General features: G+C 39.3%; 1 protein-coding gene, 1 long non-coding RNA gene and 2 other non-coding genes across 5 annotated transcripts; 2 read left to right on the plus strand and 2 right to left on the minus strand.

The window, feature by feature from the left end:
- Positions 1–3,085: 3,085 nt before the first annotated feature.
- Positions 3,086–3,167, minus strand: trnal-uag (transfer RNA leucine (anticodon UAG)). Its single transcript has one exon. It is a non-coding gene; the product is annotated as a tRNA-Leu (tRNA).
- Positions 3,168–3,657: 490 nt separating this feature from the next.
- LOC144065971 (uncharacterized) lies at positions 3,658–21,177 on the minus strand. 2 transcript variants are annotated; one of them, XM_077589228.1, is made up of 3 exons: positions 20,040–21,177; positions 14,761–15,099; positions 3,658–11,420 (listed from the first exon to the last, which is right to left on the minus strand). In XM_077589228.1, the coding sequence occupies exons 1-3, from the start codon at positions 20,107–20,109 to the stop codon at positions 9,319–9,321; spliced, it is 2,511 nt and encodes an 836-aa protein (XP_077445354.1). In that variant the 5' UTR covers positions 20,110–21,177; the 3' UTR covers positions 3,658–9,318. The 2 variants fall into 2 exon arrangements, with proteins under 2 accessions (XP_077445354.1, XP_077445353.1); XM_077589227.1 differs by having other exon boundaries at positions 14,350–15,099.
- Positions 4,978–5,168, plus strand: LOC144066382 (U2 spliceosomal RNA). Its single transcript, XR_013297555.1, has one exon. It is a non-coding gene; the product is annotated as a U2 spliceosomal RNA (small nuclear RNA).
- LOC144066010 (uncharacterized) lies at positions 19,834–22,178 on the plus strand. The gene is made up of 2 exons (XR_013297372.1): positions 19,834–19,934; positions 21,254–22,178. It is a non-coding gene; the product is annotated as an uncharacterized LOC144066010 (long non-coding RNA).
- Positions 22,179–24,665: the final 2,487 nt, after the last annotated feature.

Below are 24,665 nucleotides of genomic sequence, written 5' to 3' on the forward strand. Positions count from 1 at the left end.
GATAAAATCACACGCAAAGGACTAAAAGTGGAAAACGTCCATTGAGTACATTCGTCCTGACTATGGTTTTTCACCTGTGTGGGTTCTTGTGTGTATTTTGAACCCATGACCTCGGAACTGTAAGGCCAACGTGCTAACCACTCGGTTAGTAAATGTAAATGTAACTAAATAATTATGAATGTTTATCAGACATTTATCAATACTTTCACTAAGTATTCAATATTGCAGAAGTGTATACTAAAACATGACTATGAGTCACAAATTACGGCCCGTTTTGGAAATTGTTTAAAAAGTCTCTTTTGGGTTATAGACACCTTCGAGAAATGTTTCATTTTGCAGTACGATTTATTTATTTCAAATGTCCATTTTCAGTAACTCATGATTGACAGTGACACATTACAGTTGCTTTTCCCAATTGCTAAAAGAGAAAATTCTAAAGGACCTACACATTTAAAAGAAATAGAATAAAAGTACATCCCATTTGAAAATACCACAAGCTCATTTCACACAGACTCGATTCCCATATCACAACAATCCTCCTCTCTCACAAATCGAAACCTAGTAAATAAACTTCAAATGTTTTCGCTGATTACTGTGGTGTTGAAGACGATGATTCTGTTTTGCATCAATTTATGTAACTTGTACCACAACTCCTCATCTGAAACTTCAGAAAAGGAGCCAAGAAAATACTGTCCAGTAAAAAACTATTCTACATAAACTTAAAATACATTGATTATATGATTATTTATGATCATCATTTTCTGACATTCAATGTGAATGAGGCAGAGGGTACAGAAAATGAATGAATGAATTTGACATGAATGTAAAGAATTAAGGCTTTGTCATGGAGAAACATTGAAGCAGTTAAAGGATGTATAAAATCAAATTCCATCCAAAAAGCAAGAGCACCATGCATGCATGGTAAAGGCTCAGGGTATATACATGTAATCCAATAGGTCTGAAGTTGTCAATGACAGAATTTGGCAGAATAATCAATTGGCAGTGGTGGGATTTGACCCCACACCCCTGAGAGACTCGAGCTTAATCAAGCACCTTGGGCCGCTCGGCCACACTAGACTCGACACTCATGCACAGAAATCTTAAAAGGTGAAAGAAAGATTTGTTTGATTTAAAGAGAAACAAGAGTAGTTTTCTAATAGTACAAGTTAAAGTAACTCAATGAAAAACTGAATCTATTGAACACAACAGTACTCATTGAACACAGGAAGCGTATTTACTGGGTTTTACTTTTTTTTAAAAACAGGATTATTATATGTGAATTGAGTTTTTGTGTGAAATTGATTTGTGGTATTGACAAATGGGAGCTACTTTTATTATGTGTTTTAAATGTGTGTGCTCTTTTGTTTTAGGGAGTTGGACTTTCTGCACATTTGAAATAAATAGTAATGGAAATTAGAAAAATCCTTGAAGGGGTCTATAATTTAGAAGGCACTTTTTAAACATAATTCCAACAACACACCTTAATTTACGATAGCTATAGAGCTATAGTTATATTTTGCAATATTAATTCCAATGATTAAAAATCTATAATTGCTTAATTATATTTAATTCCTTGCATTGTTGGTCATTTGCTTCAAATATTGCCCATGAAAAGTGACAATTGATTACATCAGCATGAAGTAAAAAGTATATTCTAGATTTGTATGCCTGCAGAGCAGATTTTTCAGCAGTATCAAAGTAATAAAAAAAGACAAGTAAAATAAATTGTGATTTTTTTTGACCGGGCATGTAGGAAGGCCTAGGATCGAGGCATGTAACTTCATAGGTGAATAAAATCTGGTGAAACAGTACTAATGAAAACAGTGTGGACTGTGGAGTCACATGGTGCCCTGATTTTTTTTACCACGAATAGAATAGGAATAAGGTGTCTCACTAGTGTGACTACAAAACAAAAAAGGTCTGAACAAAGGCACAACTCAAAATACAACTAGAACAAAATAGCACTTCTCTACAAATCATATTTTTATAATCTCTAACAAAATGATGCTTTGAAAATCTGAATACCAAATAGATTTTTTTTTAAAATACAAAGTTAAAAATGGGAAGCAAACATCTGGAACCTGTTTACAGAAAAATCTCATCTTCAGAGTAATATAAGTTAAAACATTCATGAACTAAGCAGTGGGTTTATAATCAAGTGTTAATTGATCATTCAATTGACATATTACATGGTACTTTATCACTACTTCATTTAACAAAGTCAGGTGTTTTTACCATGAAATGTGGCAATTGTTGCTCTCCGTCCCTTTAGAAATACACTGTAGGGCTGGTTGTGTTTGGAACTATCTGGGCCGGCGTGAACCACGTGACCACCTGGCGGCGAGATCAGAGGGTGTCGTGTATGTGTACTAATATCAACATAAAAGCCGCACCTTCAAAGAATGGCTTTTATTAAAATTGGTTTTATATATTATGCACATTAAGGCGCAGTAGTAGTAGTAGTAGTAGTGGTAGTAGTAGTAGTATTAGTAGTAGTAGTGGTAGTAGTAGTAGTAGAAGTGGTAGTAGCAGTAGTAGTACTGGTAGTAGTAGTGGTAGTAGTATTAGTAGTAGTAGTGGTAGTAGTATTAGTAGTAGTGGTAGTAGTAGTAGTAGTAGTGGTAGTAGTAGTAGTAGTAGTAGTAGTAGTAGTAGTAATGGTAGTAGTAGTGGTAGTGGTAGTAGTAGTAGTAGTAGTAGTGGTAGTAGTAGTAGTAGTAGTGGTAGTAGTAGTAGTAGTAGTGGTGGTAGTAGTAGTAGTAGTGGTGGTGGTAGTAGTAGTAGTAGTAGTGGTGGTTGTGCTATACATCCACTAGATGGATCTAAGATAAAGGAATTTAATACCATGATAAACCAATGCAGTGTTACATCTACTTAAGAAAATATAATTGGTTCCAGAAGATGTTTCGTAACCTGAATTTTTCACAAGTAGAGCAGGAATTTGCACGATCATTCATTCATCTTCCATACCGCCTGAAGAGTAAAAGTCTGTTGGTTGTTCAAAAAGTCAAATCAAAAGCCTTTATTGTCATCATACACAGCTGCGTATAACAAAATTGGTGAAAGAACAATAATCATGTACTGTTGGCAGTGATGGGATTTGAACCCACACCTCCTGAGAGACTGGGGCCTAAATCCAGCGCCTTGGACCGCTCGGCCACATTACCTTAGGGCAGGGGTAGGGAACCTATGGCTCGGGAGCCATATGTGGCTCTTTCCATGGGTGCATATGGCTCTCCACTAACCTGTGAGGTAAAATATGGAAATCACTGGTGAGAGAGCTGAGTCCCGAACGCACTAATATGAGCGTCACTGTGGCGTTGATACTACCTCTACCACCACTTTAATCATAATTTTGTGTTTTATTACTCTTCTGGATGCATGATCTCATTCAGACTGATTTATTAGCAACAGCATAACAATGTTGTCAAAAGAATTCAGAGACTTTTTGTACTTTAAAAGTGGTGAAATGACAAAAAAAAACTTCTTGTATTTTTACTTTTCAATTCTGAGAATGGATCTCAAGAAATAACATTAGAAAATATGAATTATTTATGGCTCTCTCTGTCAAAAAGGTTCCCGACCCCTGCCTTAGGGTTAATCACTTGCATGTTTGTCCAAATGGTTTAAGAGCTAATTAATGGCAACCGGCAGAAATGTGACAACAACTCGTCGAGTTTAATAAACATAGCGCTATGTGACTGTCAATGCGATACAAATAATGGCTTCTATCTCATTGAGGGTCCAGATGGGAAGAAGAGAGTTTATCTATGGGAGGCTCAGGGTTATCTTCATGCTGACACAACCCTGTAGACAGCTGGGGAGCCGCTGACGCTGTGGTTATCAGCAGTCTTGCTGATGGTGATGCACGGTGTACGTGTTTTTATGGTACTGAACTTTCTTACGTTTCAAATGCACCCTTCAGTCCCCCTTTTGGAATCGAAAGATTTCAACAAAAGGCCAGATTTGGGGTTTGCTGCGATGGAAGTCGGAGCCAAGAATCTCCCGTTGAGGTGACAAATGAAGGTCTGGAAGTCTTATGGGTGTCTGTGGTGGATGTAGGTGCAGTTCAAGGTGTTCTGGATCATCTTTGTTTAGTCCACTCCAAGCAGTCCAAGGCGTTTGGCTTCTCTTTGTTTAGTCTAACTTAGGTTATCAGGAGCAAAGCATTTATACATCGTTTTACTTTAAGCAAATATAGCAAAGTAAGTTTAATGGTAAAGCAAAGCAAATTCTTCGTTGCAGGCAAATGTATAATATGAAATAATTCTCCCTTTTATAATATATTTGCACACAATCTAATTCCGTTATGCCTAAATGTTAATAATTCCTTTTTATGACAATTATAATTCCACCAGGGGGGTTGTGCAGGTTGGTCTGAAAAAGGAAGAACAAAATCAATCTTGTCCAATCCGCTTTATGACAAGTGCAGCGAAGTTGTAAGCGAGTTTTCCGATGGAAAAATATTGCATATGAATGGAAGCTTGAGGGCGGCCCGTCAGCTTCACAGCTCCAGGGTCCTGAGTTCAAATCCAGGTAACGTCCACCTGTGTGGAGTTTGCATGTTCTCCCTGGGCCTGTGTGGGTTTCCTCCGGGTACTCCGGTTTCCTCCCACATTCCAAAAACATGACTGGAAGGCTGATTGGACACTAAATTGCCCCTAGGTATGGGTGTGAGAGTGCATGGTTGTCCGTCTCCTTGTGCCCTGCGATCAGCTGGCCACCGATTCAGGGTGTTCCCCGCCTCTGGCCCGGAGACAGCTGGGATTGGCTCCAGCACCCCCTGCAAACCCTAATGGGGATAAAGCGGTTCAGAAAATGGGATGAGATGAGTTCCCCTGTTATCACACTAAACGTGTGTCATTGTAGTTTGTTGTATATGTAAATGTATGTTACTATTGACATCCGACGTGTGTTTCCACTACTTTAGGTTGAATTATCTGGAATGAAGTCGTCCTTCGCACCTGTTTAAGGAATATCGCTTCTCGGCCTTTTGACTAAGATCAAGTGTAGTATCTGTTCTTATCCGTTTAATATCTGTTATGTCTCCTAAATGGGGACCATATATTAAATTGATATTTGGGACTAGGTGATGGAATAGGAGCTTGATCCTTCCACTACACGCATCATCCTGGTATTGCAGTATCTCCATGAGAGATGCAAACCCCTCTATTTGTCCAAATACATATACTAACTCTTGAAGTTCCTAAGTTTAATGATTGAAACGACAGAAGTGAATCTGAAATTTCATATATTATTCATGAGGATGAGGGGTGATTTAAATTAACAAATTAAAGCCTTTCTTTTGTTACAAAATCTAAGTTAAACAAGACTGTATAAACATTCACATTTGATATAATAAATCGATTGACGATCATCATTTTTGCCAGTCCAGCTTGTTTAAATGCCTGCTCAGCGTCGAGGTGCCACTCTTTTTGCTGTAAAATGAAAGCAAAGCGCCACATTGACTTCATTCAGCATACATTTTTTTTCCCCAAGATAGCGTCGTCACGCGGAAGCCAGTGACAGTAGCTCTGTATATTCTTATGTTTTTCGTGTTTTACAGCCCTTCTATCTTTTTTTAAATTACATTTGAATATTTCTTAATACATTCGTCTTTACTTTACTTTGTACTTTATATTTTTTACATTAATGTTTTTACAACTTTCTTTGTTCTGTGAGCCTGGCTTCTTTCGGCTACTTCTTTTTTGGGAACCATTCAACCATGCCTATGCTGTCATACACATGGGACTAGCTGTTACAATACGCAGCAGAAGGAGCAACACCTCAATACCGCAGGAAATTCGGAGCTGGGCAAAAGTGCCGGGAGAAGAAGCAACGCTTCTGACCAACCATTCCATCATGGGATAAGATGGAAGAGCTGTCGGCGCTTACCAGGCCGGAAACAGATTTGAGGAGTTCTACCCCACTACTGTTGTCTTCAGCTCCAGACTACTGAGGAACTGTGCGGATAAACTTGGAAGAGTGACTCTGCATATTCTCTACCTCGGTCACAGTCTGCAGAAGTTCCCCATCTTGTGGAAGACTTCCTGTGTGTGGTTCCAGTTTTTGTCCAACTTTACAACGTCTTTTTGAGTCTGTATCCGTTTTAGCTACCGCAACCAAGATGGCGCCGTTCAAGTGGCAGCCGGCGGCGGTAGCTCCGTCCACTCTTGCTCGTTTTGTGTTTTTGCTGCTTTTCTGTCTTAATGATCTGATTTGGTGATTCTTAATGATCCCATTTACTTTGATTTGCTTTGTACTTTGTGCTTTTGCTTTGTTGTACATATATAGATATATGTATGTACGTATGGTTGTATATTGGATTGGATAACTTAATACAAAAAAAGGGAAAAAACACAAAAGGAAAACCAATCTGGATTCTTCACAGGAGTTTAAAAACCACCTCTCCAGCCTGGCATAAACATATCTCTTGTTCCCTGCAATAGTTACATTCACATTCAGAAACAAATGAATAAATGTATATTTTTAAATAGAATTGAACCACCATCTCCCCCCTGTTCACAAGGATTAATATACAGTGGTACCTCGAGATACGAGCTTAATCCGTTCCGGAACTGAGCTCGTATGACGAGGTTCTCGTAACTCGAACGAACGTTTCCCATTGAAATGAATGGGAAACAAATTAATTCGTTACAACTATCTGAAGAAAACACCAAAAACAGGATATTGGATTGGAAAACATGTTTTATTTCTTATAATTCACCATCTATTAACAAAGTAATAAATAACGAGTGGTTTGATAGTAATAATGTGTTTAATAGGAGTAAAATTAGACACATTTCGCGGAGGGGAGAGAACAACACACACGGAGGCGGGGGGGGGGGGGGACTGTTCGGGGTGACTTTCTCCACGGCAACATTGCACTCTTAAACGAACAAACAAATTTAAATTAACTTGGATAACTAAAAAAACAGACACTCAACCTTTAATGTAACTTCAAACAAAACTAAATTCTAAATTAGTTGTAATCTTTTTTACCTTACTTAGTTCTACGGGTTGACACCACCTGGCCGCTCCGCCGAAGTCTTCAAAACAAACGCATCAAGCGTTGTTTTGTTTTTGTCTACCCTTCAAAATATTTCGATAATGTCGAATACAAATGTCATCATAATACGATGATGCGCGACCACTTGCCAGTTTGTCAGGGTGAGTCTTTTCAATAAAATCCGAAACCTCTTGCCACTTCGCGATCATGTTTTTGATATCTTTTGTAGCCGCCTCTTCCACCGCCTCCTCGCGACTAAGTTCCGGCAACAAATGTTCACGCTCCTGTAGGTCGATTAAATCCTGTCCGCCTGGGCATTTTTTTCCAAAAAAGACCAGTTTCATCGCAGTTGAAAACTTGCTGGGGGGTGTAATTTTCCTGGGCGATAATCAAGGCAAATGTCTTAATAAATTCCACCGCAGCTTTCGAATTGCAACTCGCCGCTTCTCCGTGTCGGATTACAGAGTGTATTCCAGATCGTTTTTTAAATTTTTCGAACCAGCCATGACTCGCTTTAAATGTTTGTGAAGTTGTTGAAGGCTCTCCTTTCGTTGATATCAAATCTATGTAAATTCGGCTGGCTTTTTCACAAATGGTAGACTCGGCCAGGCTATCTCCTGCTAATTGTTTATCTTTTATCCACAATAAAAGAAGGTTCTCCATCTCGTCGTGAATGTCACTGCGCCGGTGGGAAATGATAGATAGTCCTTTGGTCGGCCTCTTCTCCTTAATTGCGTCCCTCTGCTTCAGGATGGAGGATATGGTTGACGTATTCCTCTCGTATTGCCGAGCGAGCTCGGTAACACGTACCCCACGCTCATGTTTTTCAATTATTTCGCGTTTCATGTCCATTGTCAACGGTCGCCTTTTCTTAGCAAAACTTTGCCGATCCATTGTAATACGTATTGTTTACCTGGTATGTAAATGTAGACCAAGTGGGGGGAAAACGGGTATGGAAATGCAAAGTCCGCCCACCAGTGCTCGTAGACATATTTTTTACACGAAAGAGATGCAAAAACAAAAAAATGCCATGGCGACCTGGCTTGGTCGCATCATGAAATTTTTACCGCATCACGGGCGAATTATTCGATCGAAATTTCCCCCGTAAGACGAGCATTCCGTATGACGAACGGTCGTATGACGAGGTACCACTGTATATACATATCGTGTCAGTATTCTGCGAAGCAGTGGGTCACTATATGGAAACGACAAGTGATGCTCACAAACCCATCACTCGTAGTGAGTCAATACAATCATTACGGTATACATAAAGAGTATTAATTCAAAACACAAAGAGCAAACTGAAAACATGAGCCAAAAATCAAAAATTACACCCCCCAAAAATTAAAATGAATAAAAAGCCACAGGAAGCAGTAAGCCATGGGTTAACGAGACATGGAAAACAGGTGGGTGACACACAGGGGAGGCGACCACAGGTGAAAGCAATGTACAATCACAACGATAAGTTTCAAGCCATCAATATTTTTTTCATACTAATGATTATACATAAGAATATTGAGTATTATCCATTTGTTCAACATTAAAATAAAATAAAAAACAATTCAAATTTGACTTCATATACCAACTGCCAGGTCTATTTACATACAGATCAAATCCGTTTGGATAAATATAAAATGGAAAAATACTCCAAAATGAACCCAAAGTAAGTTCTTATAGTTAAAAAAGGAAAAGAATGTAGTTTACAAAGCTAATAGAAAATTCTGAAGATTAAATGAAATAAAACAACATTTGACTTGTTTTTCTCTTTTTCAAACAGACACAAATTCACAGCAGACTAATTTTATCAACATGATTCAAAAATGACACGAGAGATTCTCATCATTTTCGCCAATTAATAGATAACATACACACACACATTTGTGTCTTTTAAGTCTTATGAATAAATCCTTGGCAACAAACTTAGTATTATGTATTATTAAGTATTTTTAACCAACGTGTTGAACCAAAAATTGAGCAAAGAAAGGGCTTTTCGCCACTGCGGGTTGTCAAGTCTTCTTTTCAGGTTCCCTTCTGTCAAAATGTTGGAACATTAACTGCACCTGGAAAAGGTTTTTGAATTGTGTAGCTTTTTAATTAGGCTGTTGTAGCGAATCTGTGGCCACAGACTGAGCAGGAAAACATTGTTCTCCTGTGTGGGTTAATAAGTGTTCTAAGCTTCTCCTTTGGGAAAATGTTCGACCACAAACTGAGCAGAAAATTGTTTTTTCACCAGTGTGGGTTCTTATGTGGGTTTTTATCGTTCCCTTATCTGTAAATGTTTTACCGCAAACTGCACACGAGAATGACTTTTAAACTGTGTGTGTTCTTGCATGACTAATTAAGTAATCCTTCCGTGTGAATGTTTGATCACAAAGTGAACACGAAAATGGTTTTTCACCAGTGTGGGTTCTTGCATGACTAATTAAGGGTCCCTTTTGTGTGAATCTTTGACCACAATCTGAACACGAAAATGGCTTTTCACCTGTGTGGGTTCTTGTGTGGGTTTTTAAGTTTCCCTTGTCTGTGAATCCTTGACCACAAACTGAGCATGAAAATGGTTTTTCACCAGTGTGGGTTCTTGTGTGAATATTTAATTTATCCTTCTTTGCAAAGGTCTGACCACAAACTGAACACGAAAATGGTTTTTCACCAGTGTGTGTTCTTGCATGACTAATTAAGTGTCCCTTCTGTGTGAATCTTTGACCACAAACTGAACACGAAAATGGCTTTTCACCCGTGTGGGTTCTTGTGTGGGTTTTTAAGTTTACCTTATATGTGAATGTTTGACTACAAAATGAGCACGAAAATGGTTTTTCACCAATGTGGGATCTTGTGTGGGTTTTTAAGCTTTTCTTGTGTAAGAATCGTCGACCACAAACTGAACACAAAAATGGCTTTTCACCAGTGTGGGTTCTTGTGTGTATTTGTAAATCATGCTTTCGAGAAAAGGCTTTACCGCAAACTGAACACGAAAATGGTTTTTCACCAGTGTGGGTTCTTATGTGGATTTTTAAGGATTCATTTTGAGAAAAGGCTTTACCGCAAACTGAACACGAAAATGGTTTTTCACCAGTGTGTGTTCTTGCATGACTAATTAAGTGTCCCTTCCGTGTGAATCTTTGACCACAAACTGAACATGAAAATGGTTTTTCACCAATGTGGGATCTTGTGTGGGTTTTTAAGCTTTTCTTGTGTAAGAATCGTCGACCACAAACTGAACACAAAAATGGCTTTTCACCAGTGTGGGTTCTTGTGTGTATTTGTAAATCATGCTTTCGAGAAAAGGCTTTACCGCAAACTGAACACGAAAATGGTTTTTCACCAGTGTGGGTTCTTATGTGGATTTTTAAGGATTCATTTTGAGAAAAGGCTTTACCGCAAACTGAACACGAAAATGGTTTTTCACCAGTGTGTGTTCTTGCATGACTAATTAAGTGTCCCTTCCGTGTGAATCTTTGACCACAAACTGAACATGAAAATGGTTTTTCACCAGTGTGGGTTCTTGCATGACTAATTAAGTCTCCCTTCCGTGTGAATCTTTGACCACAAACTGAACACGAAAATGGTTTTTCACCTGTGTGGGTTCTTGCATGACTAATTAAGTCTCCCTTCCGTGTGAATCTTTGACCACAAACTGAACACGAAAATGGCTTTTCACCCGTGTGGGTTCCTGTGTGGGTTTTTAAGTTTTCCTTCCGTGTAAATGTCTGACCACAAACTGAACACGAAAATGGTTTTTCAGCAGTGTGTGTTCTTCTGTGCATTTTAAATTTTCCCTTGTGTGTAAATGTTTTACCACAAACTGTACATGATAAGGGTTTCTCCCCAGTGTGGCTCCTCATATGTGTTTTCAAAGAAGACTTTTCCCCAAAAGTTTTCCCACACTGAAAGCATTTGCAGAGTTTGTCGCCACTGGGATTTTTCTTAACACCTTCAACATCATCATCGTCAAAAAGCAAGTCGTTGCCATCTGATAAAGGAGCAATTAAATTTTCTGCTCGCCATCCTTCCATTGAGCTGCCGTTCAGAGGCTCCGCTCCGCCACTGGCCATGCCCAGATCATCTTCACTCTTGAAAGGCTCACCAGTTGACCATTTGACACATTCCTCATTTTTGAATGGATGTTGCTCTTCTCTTTTGCACTGTTGAGAGAACTCTGGCTCCTCCTCTTTAATTTGGGGCCATGATGAGGTGCTTGCAGGCTCCGCCCCTCCACTGGCCTCGCCCCGATCATCTTGCCTAGTCAAGGCCTCACCAGGTGACCAGGTGACATCATCTTCCTCCTTTTGGATTGGAAGTTGCTCTTCTCTCATTTGTTGTTGAGGGAACCCTGGCTCCTCCTCTTTGATTTGGGGGAGCTCTTTAAGGCCAACAAACTCTTGCCCATTAGGACCTAGATTTTCCCTGAAGCCTGCAAAGACAAAAAAATTATATGTATCACTACATGTAGCCAAAAATGGGCAAAAAAATTTTTCTTACTTTTACAAGTTTATTATCACAACATGGTTGATCATTTTGCAATAATACATGCCAGAAAAGTCACGTTTTAGGTTTGATCCAGTCATCCGGTACACAATTTAAAGACAAAATAGTGGTGACATTCAATTTATGTTGATTATTTAAAATATTTTATACTTTTCATTTATTGTTATTCATCACATAAACCTCCAAAATTATTCCAAAATCTAATTTTTCACGCTGACCTAATGTCACCAAACAGCTTCCGGTTCGAGTGATGCAAAAATAAGTAATGTAATGTTTTTAATCGCATAATTTTATGAGCAGGTAAATGGTTTTTCACCAGTATGGATTCTTGTGTGAGATTTTAAATATTGCTGATGCGGAAAATATTGACCACAAATTGAGCATGAAAATGTTTTTCACCAGTGTGGGTTCTTGTGTGTATTTTAAACTTCCCTTCATTGTAAATGTTTGACTAACAAATTGAGCAAGAAAATTGATTTTCACCAGTGGGTGTTCTTGTGTGGCCTTTTAAGTAGTTCATTTTGAGAAAAGGCTTTACTACAAACTTTTTGGACCAATAACGTCTTCACACATGCAAAATATTGTACAGTGGTACCTCGAGATACGAGCTTAATTCGTTCCGGGACCGAGCTCGTATTTCGATATTCTCGTAATTCGAACGAACGTTTTCCATTGAAATGAACTAAAAACAAATTAATTTGTTCCAACCCTCTGAAAAAACACCAAAAACAGGATATTGGATTGGGAAAAAAAAATTTTTTTCTTCTAATTTGCCATCTGTTAACAAAGTAACACATAACTAGTGGTTTAATATTACTAAAATGTGTTTTATAGAACTAAAATTTGACGGATTTTGCGTAGGGTAGAGAGAGAGAGGGACATAAAGGGGGGCGGGTTATGCGGGGGAGACTTTTTGCACCGGTGAATCGTAATATAACATAAACAAATTTAAATGGACTGGATTACGATGCAGACACACTCAAAAATAAGTTTAATCGAACCTTACACTAAACTTTCTCCCGGCCGGGTTGGCGCATCAAGGGTTGTTTACTTTTGTCTTCCCTTCAAAATATTCCCAAAATGATGCACACAAATGTCCTCACAATAGGATAACGTACGACCACTTGTCAACGAGAAGTAATATATACTACTCGTGCTAGCGATCGCTACGCTTTTTGCGCTGAGTGATGGGAAAAAACACTGAAAAAATGCAACGCTCCACCCAGTGCTCGTAGATATTTGTTATGCACGAAAGAGATGTGGCAAAAAAGAGTTCAGTGCGTTAAGATCAGAAACAGCCTCTCATGTCTTGGCCACCTGGCTTTCTCGTATCTCAAAATTTGTCTCGTATCTAGAGATAATTATTTGCTGGAAATTTTACTCGTATCTCGAAATGCTCGAATGGTGGGGGGCTCGTATGTCGAGATACCACTGTACTTACCACTGTTGTATTCTCGTCAACAGCCAAATGTGTTTAAAACTATTTTTTGGGTGTATTTTTTACAAAGAAACGGACTAGTGGGGTGTAAAGTATCTTCACCGTTGATTGTAGGCCCTTAAAATTTGCCCAAATCTTTTTTGGAGCCTTTTAATTGAAAACATTGTTTTATGTTTAAGATTTTAATTCAGTTACAATGCTTTCACCAAAGGGGAGGCATTAAAAAAGCATTATCATTTATTCAGTAGCTAACTAGCTTATTTGGGGGATTTTTATTTAAAGAAACCATTAAATATTTCCTTTTTTGTAGTTTTTCATAGAGAAAAATAAATTAAAATTAAATTTAAAAAGCAAAATGGTTTAAATCATTTATTTTAACATTTTTCTATTATATTTTTATTAAAACAAAACAAAAACTCATTTTTTGGGAAAAATAGTGGGTAAAAGAGTACATATTCAATTTATTTATAATTACAGCAGGCCGCACCACGGAGTCAGAGCGGGCCAGATTTGGCCCTCAGGCCGCAAATTTGAAACCTTTGTTTGAACGCTGCTCTGGTTGTTGTTTAGTGCATCTGCATCTTCAGTTTTTACATTTTCAATTTACAGCATGTAAGTAAGTGTTCCTCAAGCATGCAGCCAAAAATTGAGGGCGAGTATCAGGAATGACTCTTCAATGCCTCTGGGGGGCGCTCGCTCTTTGCGCAATAACGAAAAATACATTGTTTCTGATAAGGATACTGTTGGGGTTATCAATATTATAAATGTGCTTGCAATGAAGAACGCTTTGCTTTATTTTGGATATTAAACATTATTATAAAAATGCTTGCAACAAAGAACGCTTTGCTTATTAGGAATATTAATCATTATTATAGATGTGTGTGAATATTATTCATTATATATGTGCTTGCAATGAAGAACGCTTTGCTTTAATTTTAGAGTTATTGACATAAATAAAATGCATTTTAATACATCTCTTGCAAAAGTAATGACTATGGTTCGCATCAAGAGAACTGATTTGTTTTGGGAAGCATCAGCTTCTCATGACGGTTCACAACAAGCGCTCTTGGGAAGATTTGGAGAACTGTGGATTGTTTGGGGAACCATCGGCTTCTGAAAATGGTTCACAACAAGCGCTCTTGGGAACTGTGGATTGTTTTGGGAAGCGTTGGCTTCTCAAGATGGTTTCACATCAAAACTCTGTTGGGAAGAATCGGAGGACTGTAAATTGTTATGAGACTCTAAAAATGTTTAGACTTCTGTGATGCATGTTGTTAAATCTCATGAATAAATTAGCAAGAGACATCGAGTGGGCAGAATGATCTTGACCGGAGACGCGTGTGGATCGATTCTCTCTTGCAAGAAATACGGATATGAGTCAGATGCCTCTTTTGTTGAAAGGTGAATTTGGGAATACCTATTGGTGAACCTATCATTTTGGTCCTTCGAGCCTGGGAGTCAACATACTGGAGGAGTCCGGGCGCTTGGTCGACATCTCTGGAGAAGACCATGGCCACGGCGTCTAAAACCCTTTTATGGGCAGGATTTTCGGCGGAGCGCCTGGATTCACGACGGTTGAAGACTAATCCTACTAAAGGAAACATCTGAGGACATCTCTGGTGAGCCACGTCCAGATCATCTTTACTCTTGAAAGGCTCACCAGTTGACCATTTGACACATTCCTCGTTTTTGATTGGAGGTTGCTCTTCTCTTTTGCACTGTTGAGAGAACTCTGCCTCCTCCTCTTTAATTTGGGGCCTTGCTGAGGCATTTGCAGGCTCCTCCCCTTTGCTGGTCACGCCCAGACAATCCCTTTTCACGGTCTCACCTGGTGACCAGGTGAAATGATCTTCCTCCTTTTTGATTGGAAGTTGGTCGTCTCCCATTTGTTGTTGAGGGAACTCTGGCTCCTCCTCTTTAATTAGGGGCCATGTTGTGGTGTTTGCAGGCTCCGCCCCTCCGCTGGCCACGCCCAGAACATCTTCCCTCTTCACGAACTCACCAAGTGACCAGGTGAAATGATCTTCCCCCCTTTTGATTGGAAGTTGCTCGTCTACCATTTGTTGTTGAGGGAACTCTGGCTCCTCCTCTTTGATTTGGGGGAGCTCAACTTCCCCTTCAAGGTCAACAGACTCCTGCCCTTCAGCACCAAGATCATTTCTGAAACCTGCAAAGACACAAAGATAAATGATTAACCATTTCCAATTATTAAATGACTGCATTTCTTGTTCACAGAAATGAAACCAGACGGGAGAGGGCGCCATACATTCATTTTGTCACAATGCAGTACAGTGGTACCTCTACATACGAGCCTAATTCGTTTCGGGACTGAGCTCGTATGTCGATCTTCTCGTAATTCGAGTGAACGTTTCCCATTGAAATGAACTAAAAACAAATTAATTCGTCCAAACCCCCCCCATCAAAGCTAATGCTGACAGTCGAGTCTGACCTGTTGTATTTCTGGCATAAGTTTTGATTCTATTTAGGGCTGAAAATGTCCGTTCGACAGAAGCAGTGGACACGGGGATGGTCACTGTCAAACCCACTGTGTACAGCCGCCCCATGCTCTCACTCAGATTTTTCTGCTGAAGGAAGTCAAGGAGATCAGTGGGAGATTTCCCTGTAAAATCATCCATGGCATATACAGTGGTACCTCGTCATACGACCGCTCATCATACAAAATGCTCGTCTTACGGGGGACATTTTGATCGAATAATTCGCCCGTGATGCGGTCAAAATTTCGTGATGCGACCAAGCCAGGTGGGCATGGCATTTTTTTGCATATCTTTCGTGTATAACAGGGGTCACCAAACTACGGCCCGCGGGCCGGATACGGTCCGTCAGCACATTTGGCCCGGCCCTCTGAACAATACCAGAGATGCTATCGGATTTATTTCCAATTTGGAAAAAAAAAATTCCAGATTTTTTTTTTTTCCCCAAAAAAAAATCCTAGGCCCCGCCCTGTCAAAGAGAGAACGGAATAATGGCGAAAAAGTTAGGTAAGAGAAAAAATGATTCAGAATGCAGGGTATTTAACCTGGAGTGGACAAACGATTATTTTTTTTGTTCAATGCAAAGAAAAGGCTGTTTGTCTCATCTGTCAAGAGACGGTGGCGGTATTCAAAGAATACAGACGCTCCCCTACTTACGAACATTCAACTTACGAACAACGGTACATACGAACATGTCTGCAAATTGCGTTTAAGTCCAAAAATGTTCGCAAGTCCAATTTTGTATTTCGCGTCTTTTTCGGAGTAGTACTTCTTTCCGCCGCTAATACCGACGCCTGGCGCTGTGAGAGCTCAGCTCACCCAGCATCTACCTTCTTCGTTGCAATGCGGAAGTGCGTGAATGTATCTCCAGTGTGCAAAGAACCTTTTTCATTTGAATCATTAAATATCTCATGCATCCAATATTGAATATGGTTGGTAAAAAGCTAAAGGCTTCTATTAAGGGATTTGCAAGGAAGAGGCAAGCCATTTCATTTGAAACGAGTGGCAATAATAACGAAGCTTGATGCGCGTCAGAAAGTGGTGAGCGTTGCACATTCAGTACCATTTATAAACAGAAAGATCGAGCAGCAGGACCCAAATATTGAACGTTGCACAAAGTTTGCAAATCAATTGAATGATGCCATACAGTGCTACTGCATCATTTATGATGAAAAAAAGAAGAAAACTGTGCAATCGTCATTAGGTCGCTTCTTTTGGCCAGTTTCTAATACATAAATCTATCTCTCTCTCTACAGTACTGTACATATTCTCTCCATTTTATTAAATGTTTTTTTTTTCAGTACAAACCAATGCGTGTTACTTATACAAGCCTTAAACATTCAAATGCACTTATATAAACCTTCAATATACTTATATAGGCCTTAAACATAAATTATAATACAAAATATAGCACTAAATCAACTTACAAACAAATTCAACTTATGAACAATCGCTCGGAACCAATTGCATTCGTAAGTTGAGGAGTGTCTGTACAATCTTCGCTGACACTATGAATCCCGTCACAAAGACAAGTATGATAGCTTGCAAGGCCAAATACGAGCAGACAAACTCAAAGCGAAAAAGTGAACTACTATCTCAGCAGAATACATTTGTACGCCAAGCTCAGCTGAACCAGGCATCTGTTCGGGCCAGCTTTCCAGTTGCTAAACTGATAGCAAGCAGCGGTAAGCCTTTCACTGACGGAGAGTTTGTTAAGAAATGTATGGTTGCTGTCGCGGAGGAGGTGTGTCCCGAGAAGAAAGATCCATTTAATGCCGTAAGTCTGTCGGCGAGTACAATCACCAGACGCGTTGAAGAAATTGGGAGTAATGTAGATGCCCAGCTGCAGCAGAAGACGAAATAATTTGACTTTTTTTCATTAGCACTGGATGAAAGCACGGACGTGCAAGACACAGCGCAACTGCTCATTTTTATTTGTGGAGTTAGCGCAAACTTTGAGATATGCGAGGATCTGGCAGCCCTCCAAAGTCTCAAAGGGACTACAACGGGAGAGGATAGTTTTGACAAAGTGTGCCAAACCATAGAGAAGTTGGACCTGGACTGGTCAAAGCTAGCTAGCATCACGACTGACGGGGCTCCTAGCATGGTGGCCGAAACTCGCGGTCTAATAATGGGACGCATGAACCGGGAGTTGGAAAAAAGGGGTCTCACCGCCCCGCTACGAGTCCACTGCCAAATTCACCACCAAGCACTGTGCTGCAAAATGTTGACGCGGGATTCTGTAATGACGGTTGTGGTGTCGTGCATAAACTTCAGAGCAAAGGGAGAAGATTGTGCATGGCACAACAGAAAGTTAATGTTCCATGGCTTTTTTTTCTATGAAGAACCCAGAGAGAGTTATTTAGTTATTATTTATTTCATAAATAGTGTTATTTATTTCCTGTTTTTTCTGTGAATAACTCAGAGAGGGTTATTTAGTTATTATTTATTTCATTAATAGTGTTATTTGTTTCCTGACTTTTTTTCTGTAAAGAAAAAAAGAGTTATTTGGTTATGTGTGGCTTTCTGGAAAACAATTTTTTTTTTAAGCTCCCCTACGATCGTCACACTTTTTCTGTTACAAACTGACACCGGCCCCCCATCAGAGAAGGGAAAGGTTATGTGGCCCTCACAGGAAAAAGTTTGGGGACCCCTGGTGTATAACAATATTTACGAGCACCGGATGAGCTATTCAGACCAGGAAACGCACAACGCGCATGCGCGGGGAAAAGAGGGCTTTCTGGGTAATGAAGTATACTCGTGCTCGCAACAGCATCCCCGGTAGCAACTCTATCATTGGCGCCGTTCGAGGGGATGCGAACACAGATGCTACAAGCTAAAAGGAGCCGCTAGCCAGCGCCCCCGAAGCTTCCATGAGCAGCGGGGCGATCGCTGATAAAAGACTCTGCTTGTTGGCTGCTTTTAAGAACATCGGGGGCACTGGCTCGCAACAGCATCCCCGATAGCAAATCTATCATGGGCGCCGTTCGAGGGGATGCAAACACAGATGCTACAAGCTAAAATGAGCCGCTAGCCAGCGCCCCCGAAGCTCCCATGAGCAGCGGTACCATCGCTGATAAAAGACTCTGCTCGTTGGCTGCTCATAAGAACATCGGGGGCACTGGCTCGCAACAGCATCCCCGGTAGCAACTCTATCATAGGCGCCATTCGAGGGGATGCGAACACAGATGCTACAAGCACACCGTTGCTTGTAAGTGTCCGGCAGTGCCTTGGTGAGCCAGGGGTTGCGCTCGTAGTTAGCGAACTGAAAGTGGCGGACAAACCCTTTTCTTGGTTGTAACAGGCTTGCTAACTTCGGAGTTGGCAACCCTTTCTTAATGATTTCCATTTTTTTCTGGAAAAGTCCATCTGGAAAATGGCTTTATCAGCAAATCTGCAACCAAATCCGTTTGTTTTCCTCCGTCGGCCATTGTGGGTTGAGTTTGTGAGCTCTGGCTGGCTCACTCTGGCTTTGGCCTGCCTGCCTACTCTATCACTAGCCAATCATAGTTGGTGAAAGCGATGACGTATCCCTATGCCTGCGAGAAGGCCTTGGTGTCACCAAATCGAATTCTCATTGATTAAAGCAACAGTCTTATCGACGCTTGTTTAATGCAGCAGAGCAAAGCCTGCAGAATTGATTGTGAAGGCCTTGAGGCAGATTTCTGACCCTGGCAACAAATAATGGCTGAAATGTGATTGGTTAAATGCTTCAATATGAAAACACACATCTGGAAGCAGTGCAACCAGGGGGACAGCAATGAAAGGAAGCTAAAAGACAATTTGGAATTATTTAATAAGTATTGAAAAAATATAATATATGATTCAGATATTTCTTAGGCCAGCAGAGAAGGCCTTGACGGCACACCACTGTCTTTTATTCAAGCTAGTCTGTCATTATTTTGGGGATATATTTATTTAAAGAAACCATCAAATATTTCCTTTTTTTGTAGTTTTTCATAGAGAGAAAAATAAATTTAAATTAAATTAAAAAAGCAAAATGGTTTAAATCACTTATGTTTACATTTTTTTATTTTTATATTATATTTTTATTAAAACAAAACAACTCAATATTAGATTTTTTAAATAAAAATGTTAGTTTTTTTCTAGAAAAAATAGTTGGTAAGAGTACATATTACATTTATTTATAATTACATTTGAATTTTAACATTAAAAATGAAGTACTCTGCAGGCCGCACCACGGAGATTTGGCCCTCGTGCCGCAATTTTGACACCTTTGTTTGAACGCTGCTCTCGTTGTTATATTACTCAAGCCAAAAATGGAGGGCGAGTAGCAGGAACTGTTGAACGCCTTTGGGGGCGCTCGCGCATTGCGTGATAAAGAAAAATACACTGTGGATACAATAAAAGGAAAGCTACTGTTTGCTGCCGTTGTTAAAGGATAAACACGTTGAGACTCATTCTTTCCGTCCTAGAGTGGTCACATTAAAATAGAAATAGCATTTATTACGTCTTTCTTCGAACGGCGCTAGTGCGAATCCGTGAAAAAGTACGAATGCTAAAATAATTTTACGTCAATAGAATACCTTTAAGCCTTAAAGGTATTTTTCCATTAAACATTGAGTGAATTAATGGAAATAAAAAGTCAACCCACCTTCTTGTCTATATCCTTTGAGGTCAAAAAGTTCCTCCTGGAACTTTGGCCGTTTCGTTCCTGCAGGCATTTCCACGCGTGGATTCTGATGATGGCGGCGCCTTTGTTGATAGCTGCTAGCTCAAATAAGCTAAGCTAAAGTAGGGCACAAAGCTTTAACGGGTTCTTCAACGACTTGAGGTCTTGTTTATTTGATAGATGCTAGCTAAGATAAGCTAAGATAAAGCATAAACACGCTCTTCGACGACTTTTTCCTTTAATAGCTGCTAGCTAGGCTAAGCTAAATTAGCATGGAAAGCTCCAACGAGTTCTTCGGTGACTTGTTTCTTTGATAGCTGCTAGCTTAACTAAGCTAACGCACAAACAAGCATTCGACGACTTGTTCCTTTGATAGCCTCTAGGCTCAGCTAAAGTAGTGCGCAAAGGTCCAACCAGTTCTTGGACGACCCGGACTTGTTCCTTTGGTAGCTGCTAGGCTAAGCTAAAAGGGGTTTTGCTGATAGTGATGGGACGATCGACACTAGTGACCCGGACTTGTTCCTTTGGTAGCTGCTAGGCTAAGCTAAAAAGGGTTTTGCTGATGGTGATGGGACGATCGACAGTAGTGAATCACGTGACCGGTACAGGAAATGTATCGTTTGGCCAAAGTGTTTAGTATAAAGAAATAAACTGTATCAAAGTGTCGTATGTCTGTTGGATGGGCTTTTGCGTAATTATGATATATTTATCAAAGGAACAACTCGTTCTAAGTTTTCCCCAGTGTGGAATCATTTTGATCGTGTGACGCAAAACGAAATCACTTTGATTTCATATGATTTAACAGTTAACAAAATGTGGACATAAGTTAAAAAAATTAACTCGAATTTGATCTATTTTACTTATCAACTCCGTTTGGAATTTTAAAAAAATGATTTATTTCACCAGCAATGATTTTATAACTACTGCAGGGTTCACTAATGAGCGACCAACACGGTTTCATTACAGTGCCGACAGTGTGTCAATAGTAAGAATTTCTTGAAAAGAAATGACCATGTCTAGTAAGGTTCTCTCTACTAATGTTTTTATTCCCCCATTATTAGTAACACAGTGTAGATTTATATTTGGAAACATCAAAATAGTTGTAAAGTATTTTTCAATCTAAATAGCAATTGTAAGTGTATATGATCAAAACTGTTTGTTGATGTGACAATGTCATTTTTTTTGTGGGTTTGCAGTTAAGACGGAGAGACCAAGTATGACCAGTGAGTGGACAATCTCCAAGAGTCAAATGGTCCAGTGGTTAACTGAGTGTGTCTCCACCCAGAGAGAGGGGGGTCAGGTCCTAAAACAAGCTTTAAAAATCTAATAACTCAATAAATAACTTATAAGTCAAATAAGTTGAAGTCCCAAGCAGGCTTTTGTTTTGACGAATTCAATGATGTTTATTTGGGCCAAATGTGCGTATGGCTTTTAAGGAGTGGAGTTGGATATTGCCTTTTTAGAAAATCCTTCATCATGCCTGTTAAACTTATTTTCAGAGTAAACAGGTTGACTTTCTCTGGAGAAAATATTTGAAATATGATTAATGTTAGTGAAATGTTCATTGGTTGTTAGTGATCCATTTCATTTGAATATTACTCTATTAGTTTGATTTTTTTTAGGTGATAAAATAACTCACTAAATAGCAATTCATTCACATTCATCTTTGGTCCGGGCTTGCTTTTATTATGATATATTAGTTTTTGCAATGGTCTTGTATTGTTAACTCAAAGTACTAAAGTACACAGAATGAAGGACACAATAGTATTAGCTCTAATCATTTCTATTCCTAAATAGTCATTTACAATATATTTTCAAAAGGTGGTGGCTTATGTTTCTTATCAGCCATCATTGGCATGTTCAAAAAAGGAAGTCGAATTTGTATGTGTCAATTAGGGAACTCACCTTTCACATTCGTACTTAATTGTGTTGAAATTAGTTGAAACTAAATGAAAGTATATGTTAAGTCTTCCAATAGATACAATAGATGGAATTGTGGATGTCATTTTTTGTAAAGCTGTATGTGCAAGTGTGTTAACAATAAAAATGATTCTGACCAGTACTAATATATGTTATGTAATGGTGAATGTGTATACTAATAAAGATTATATGTTATTCAAATTTGGAGTGCTTTGTGTCATGTCATGTGTTAACTAAATATCTCTAGGGATGTACTTATTCCAGTGGCGGGCGGTGCATTTTCTGGTAGCGCCTTCAACGTATCAATCCAACCATCAAAAACTATTTTATGGCTATAAAACCTCTACTGCAGCTACAGCTGCGACACATAAAAATAATCAATAAATTAATGCACAAAAATGGGGTAAAATCCAGCCGAAAACAGCATTTATTGATTAAATACAAATACTGGAGCTTTTTAGACATCAGAACCGGGCCCAGAGTATCATTTCCCCAGTAAAAAAGACAGCGATGAACGTCGATACGTCCATACGTGAAATGACAAGAAATGCACTAAAATTAGGTAAAATCCACTTCCTAGCAGCATTTATTGACTGAATACAAATACTGGAGCTTTTTAGACATCAGAACCGGGCCCAGAGTATCATTTCCCCGGTAAAAAAGACAGCGATGAACGTCGATACGTCCATACATGAAATGACAAAAAATGCACTAAAATTAGGTAAAATCCACTTCCTAGCAGCATTTATTGACTGAATACAAATACTGGAGCTTTTGAGACATTACAACCAGGCCAGGGGGGTGATTTTTCCCGGGAAAAGACAGCGATGGACGTCAATGGTGAAACGCCAAAAATTAAACTGGGGTAAAATCCACTTCCTAGCAGCATTTTGTGATTAAATACAAACACTGGAGCTTATATACAAACACTGGAGCTTTTCAGATATCAGAACTTGGCCCACAATTGAAATATTATTTAGGAATATAGCCATATTTGTAATTTTACTCACCAAAAATCCTTTTTACACAATATCCATCCTCCTTTCTTCCTTCCTTCTTTCCTATCGCCATCGAAGCTAATGATGAAAGTCGAGCCTGTCCTGTCATATTTCCGCCATAGTCCGTTTTGAAAATGGCATTAAATCAACACAACAATATACTATTTGCTTGAGCTAAGTTAGCGCGCTGAAAGTGCCCCACACACCATTTTCCCGGCTGTAACAGGCTTGCTAGCTTCGGAGTTGACCGCCCTTTCTTAATGATGTCCATTTTTTCCTGAAAAAGTCCGTCTAGAAAATAGCTTTGTTAGCAAACAGAATATATTTGTTTTTGCTTCTGTCGGCCATAGTGGGTGGAGTTTGCGATCTCGGCTGCCTCGGTCCTGCTTTGGCCCGCCTACTAGCCAATCATAGTTTGTGAAAGCAATGACATGTCCCTGCCAGCAAAATGCTAACGCCTATGAAAAATCATTGTGGGGTTGCCAACTCGAAATCTGATTGGTTAAAAGCAACAGTCTAGTTTAATGCAGCAGAGCCCGCAAGAACTGATTGTGCAGGCTTTGAAGCAGATCTTATCTGGCAACAAATAATGGCTGAAATGCGATTGGTTAAATGCTTCAATATGAAAACACACATCTGGAAGCAGTGCAACCAGGGGGAAAAGCAACGAAAGGAAGCTAACAGACAACTTGGAATTATTTAATAAGTATTCATGGAAAAATATAATTAACATCAGTCTGTAATTCAGATATTTCTTAGGCCAGCAGAGAAGGCCTTGAAGGCCCTGACGGCACACCACTGGGTTTCAATTTATGAGAAAGGGGGATTGTTATAGGTGAATTGAGTTTGTGTGTGAAATGGGTGTGTAGTATTGTAGTATCATGTGTTTTAAATGTGTGTGCCCTGTTGTTTTAGACCAAGGGTGTCAAACTCGGATTGGTTCGAGGGCCGCGTTAACGTCAACTCGATTTCATGTGGGCCGGACATAATATTTAGATTTTTTTTAAATGGATTAAAAGAACTGGATTAAAATCCCTGAATATTCAGTTTTTTTAATAGATCTAAAACAATGTTTATTTTAGCTTTTTTTAAATATATTTTTTTGATTTTACAAAATGATTTTTGAACTAAAAACACAGAAAAAAATGATTTAAAAAATTACAATTATTGATTTAAAAGGGGGAAAATCAGGAAATTTAATACATCTATACTCTTCATTTTAATTTGATCCTAAAACAGAAAGTCAGCACTCATGATTTATTTTCCCGGGCCACACAAAATGATGCGGTGGGCCAGATTTGGCCCCTGGGCCACACAAAATGATGCGGCGGGCCAGATTTGGCCCCCGGGCCGCCATGTGGTTTAGACGAATACTGAAATGAAAAAAATACAGTTGTTCTCCCGACCGCTAGAGAGTAATACCAAAATAAGGGAATGATTCCTTCGAGTTTTAACGTTTTCGATGAAGAACTACATCTCCCAGGATGCAAATCCGCGAAACAGCAATGGTTCCTTTTCGATTTGTTTTGCGCACGCAAAAGTCAGTCGGAATGTTCAAGTGATTTATGAGGTAAATTCAAACCTTCGAAAAAAATGTGTTCAAACCATATGTAAGACCATTTGAAGAATTATTATTTCCTGTGTCTGAATCTTCTGCATTTATAAACCGAATGCCATCGGAGCAAGTGAC

Source organism: Stigmatopora argus, chromosome 20 (assembly GCF_051989625.1).
Source record: "Stigmatopora argus isolate UIUO_Sarg chromosome 20, RoL_Sarg_1.0, whole genome shotgun sequence".
In the NCBI taxonomy this organism is placed as follows: Eukaryota; Metazoa; Chordata; class Actinopteri; order Syngnathiformes; family Syngnathidae; genus Stigmatopora; species Stigmatopora argus.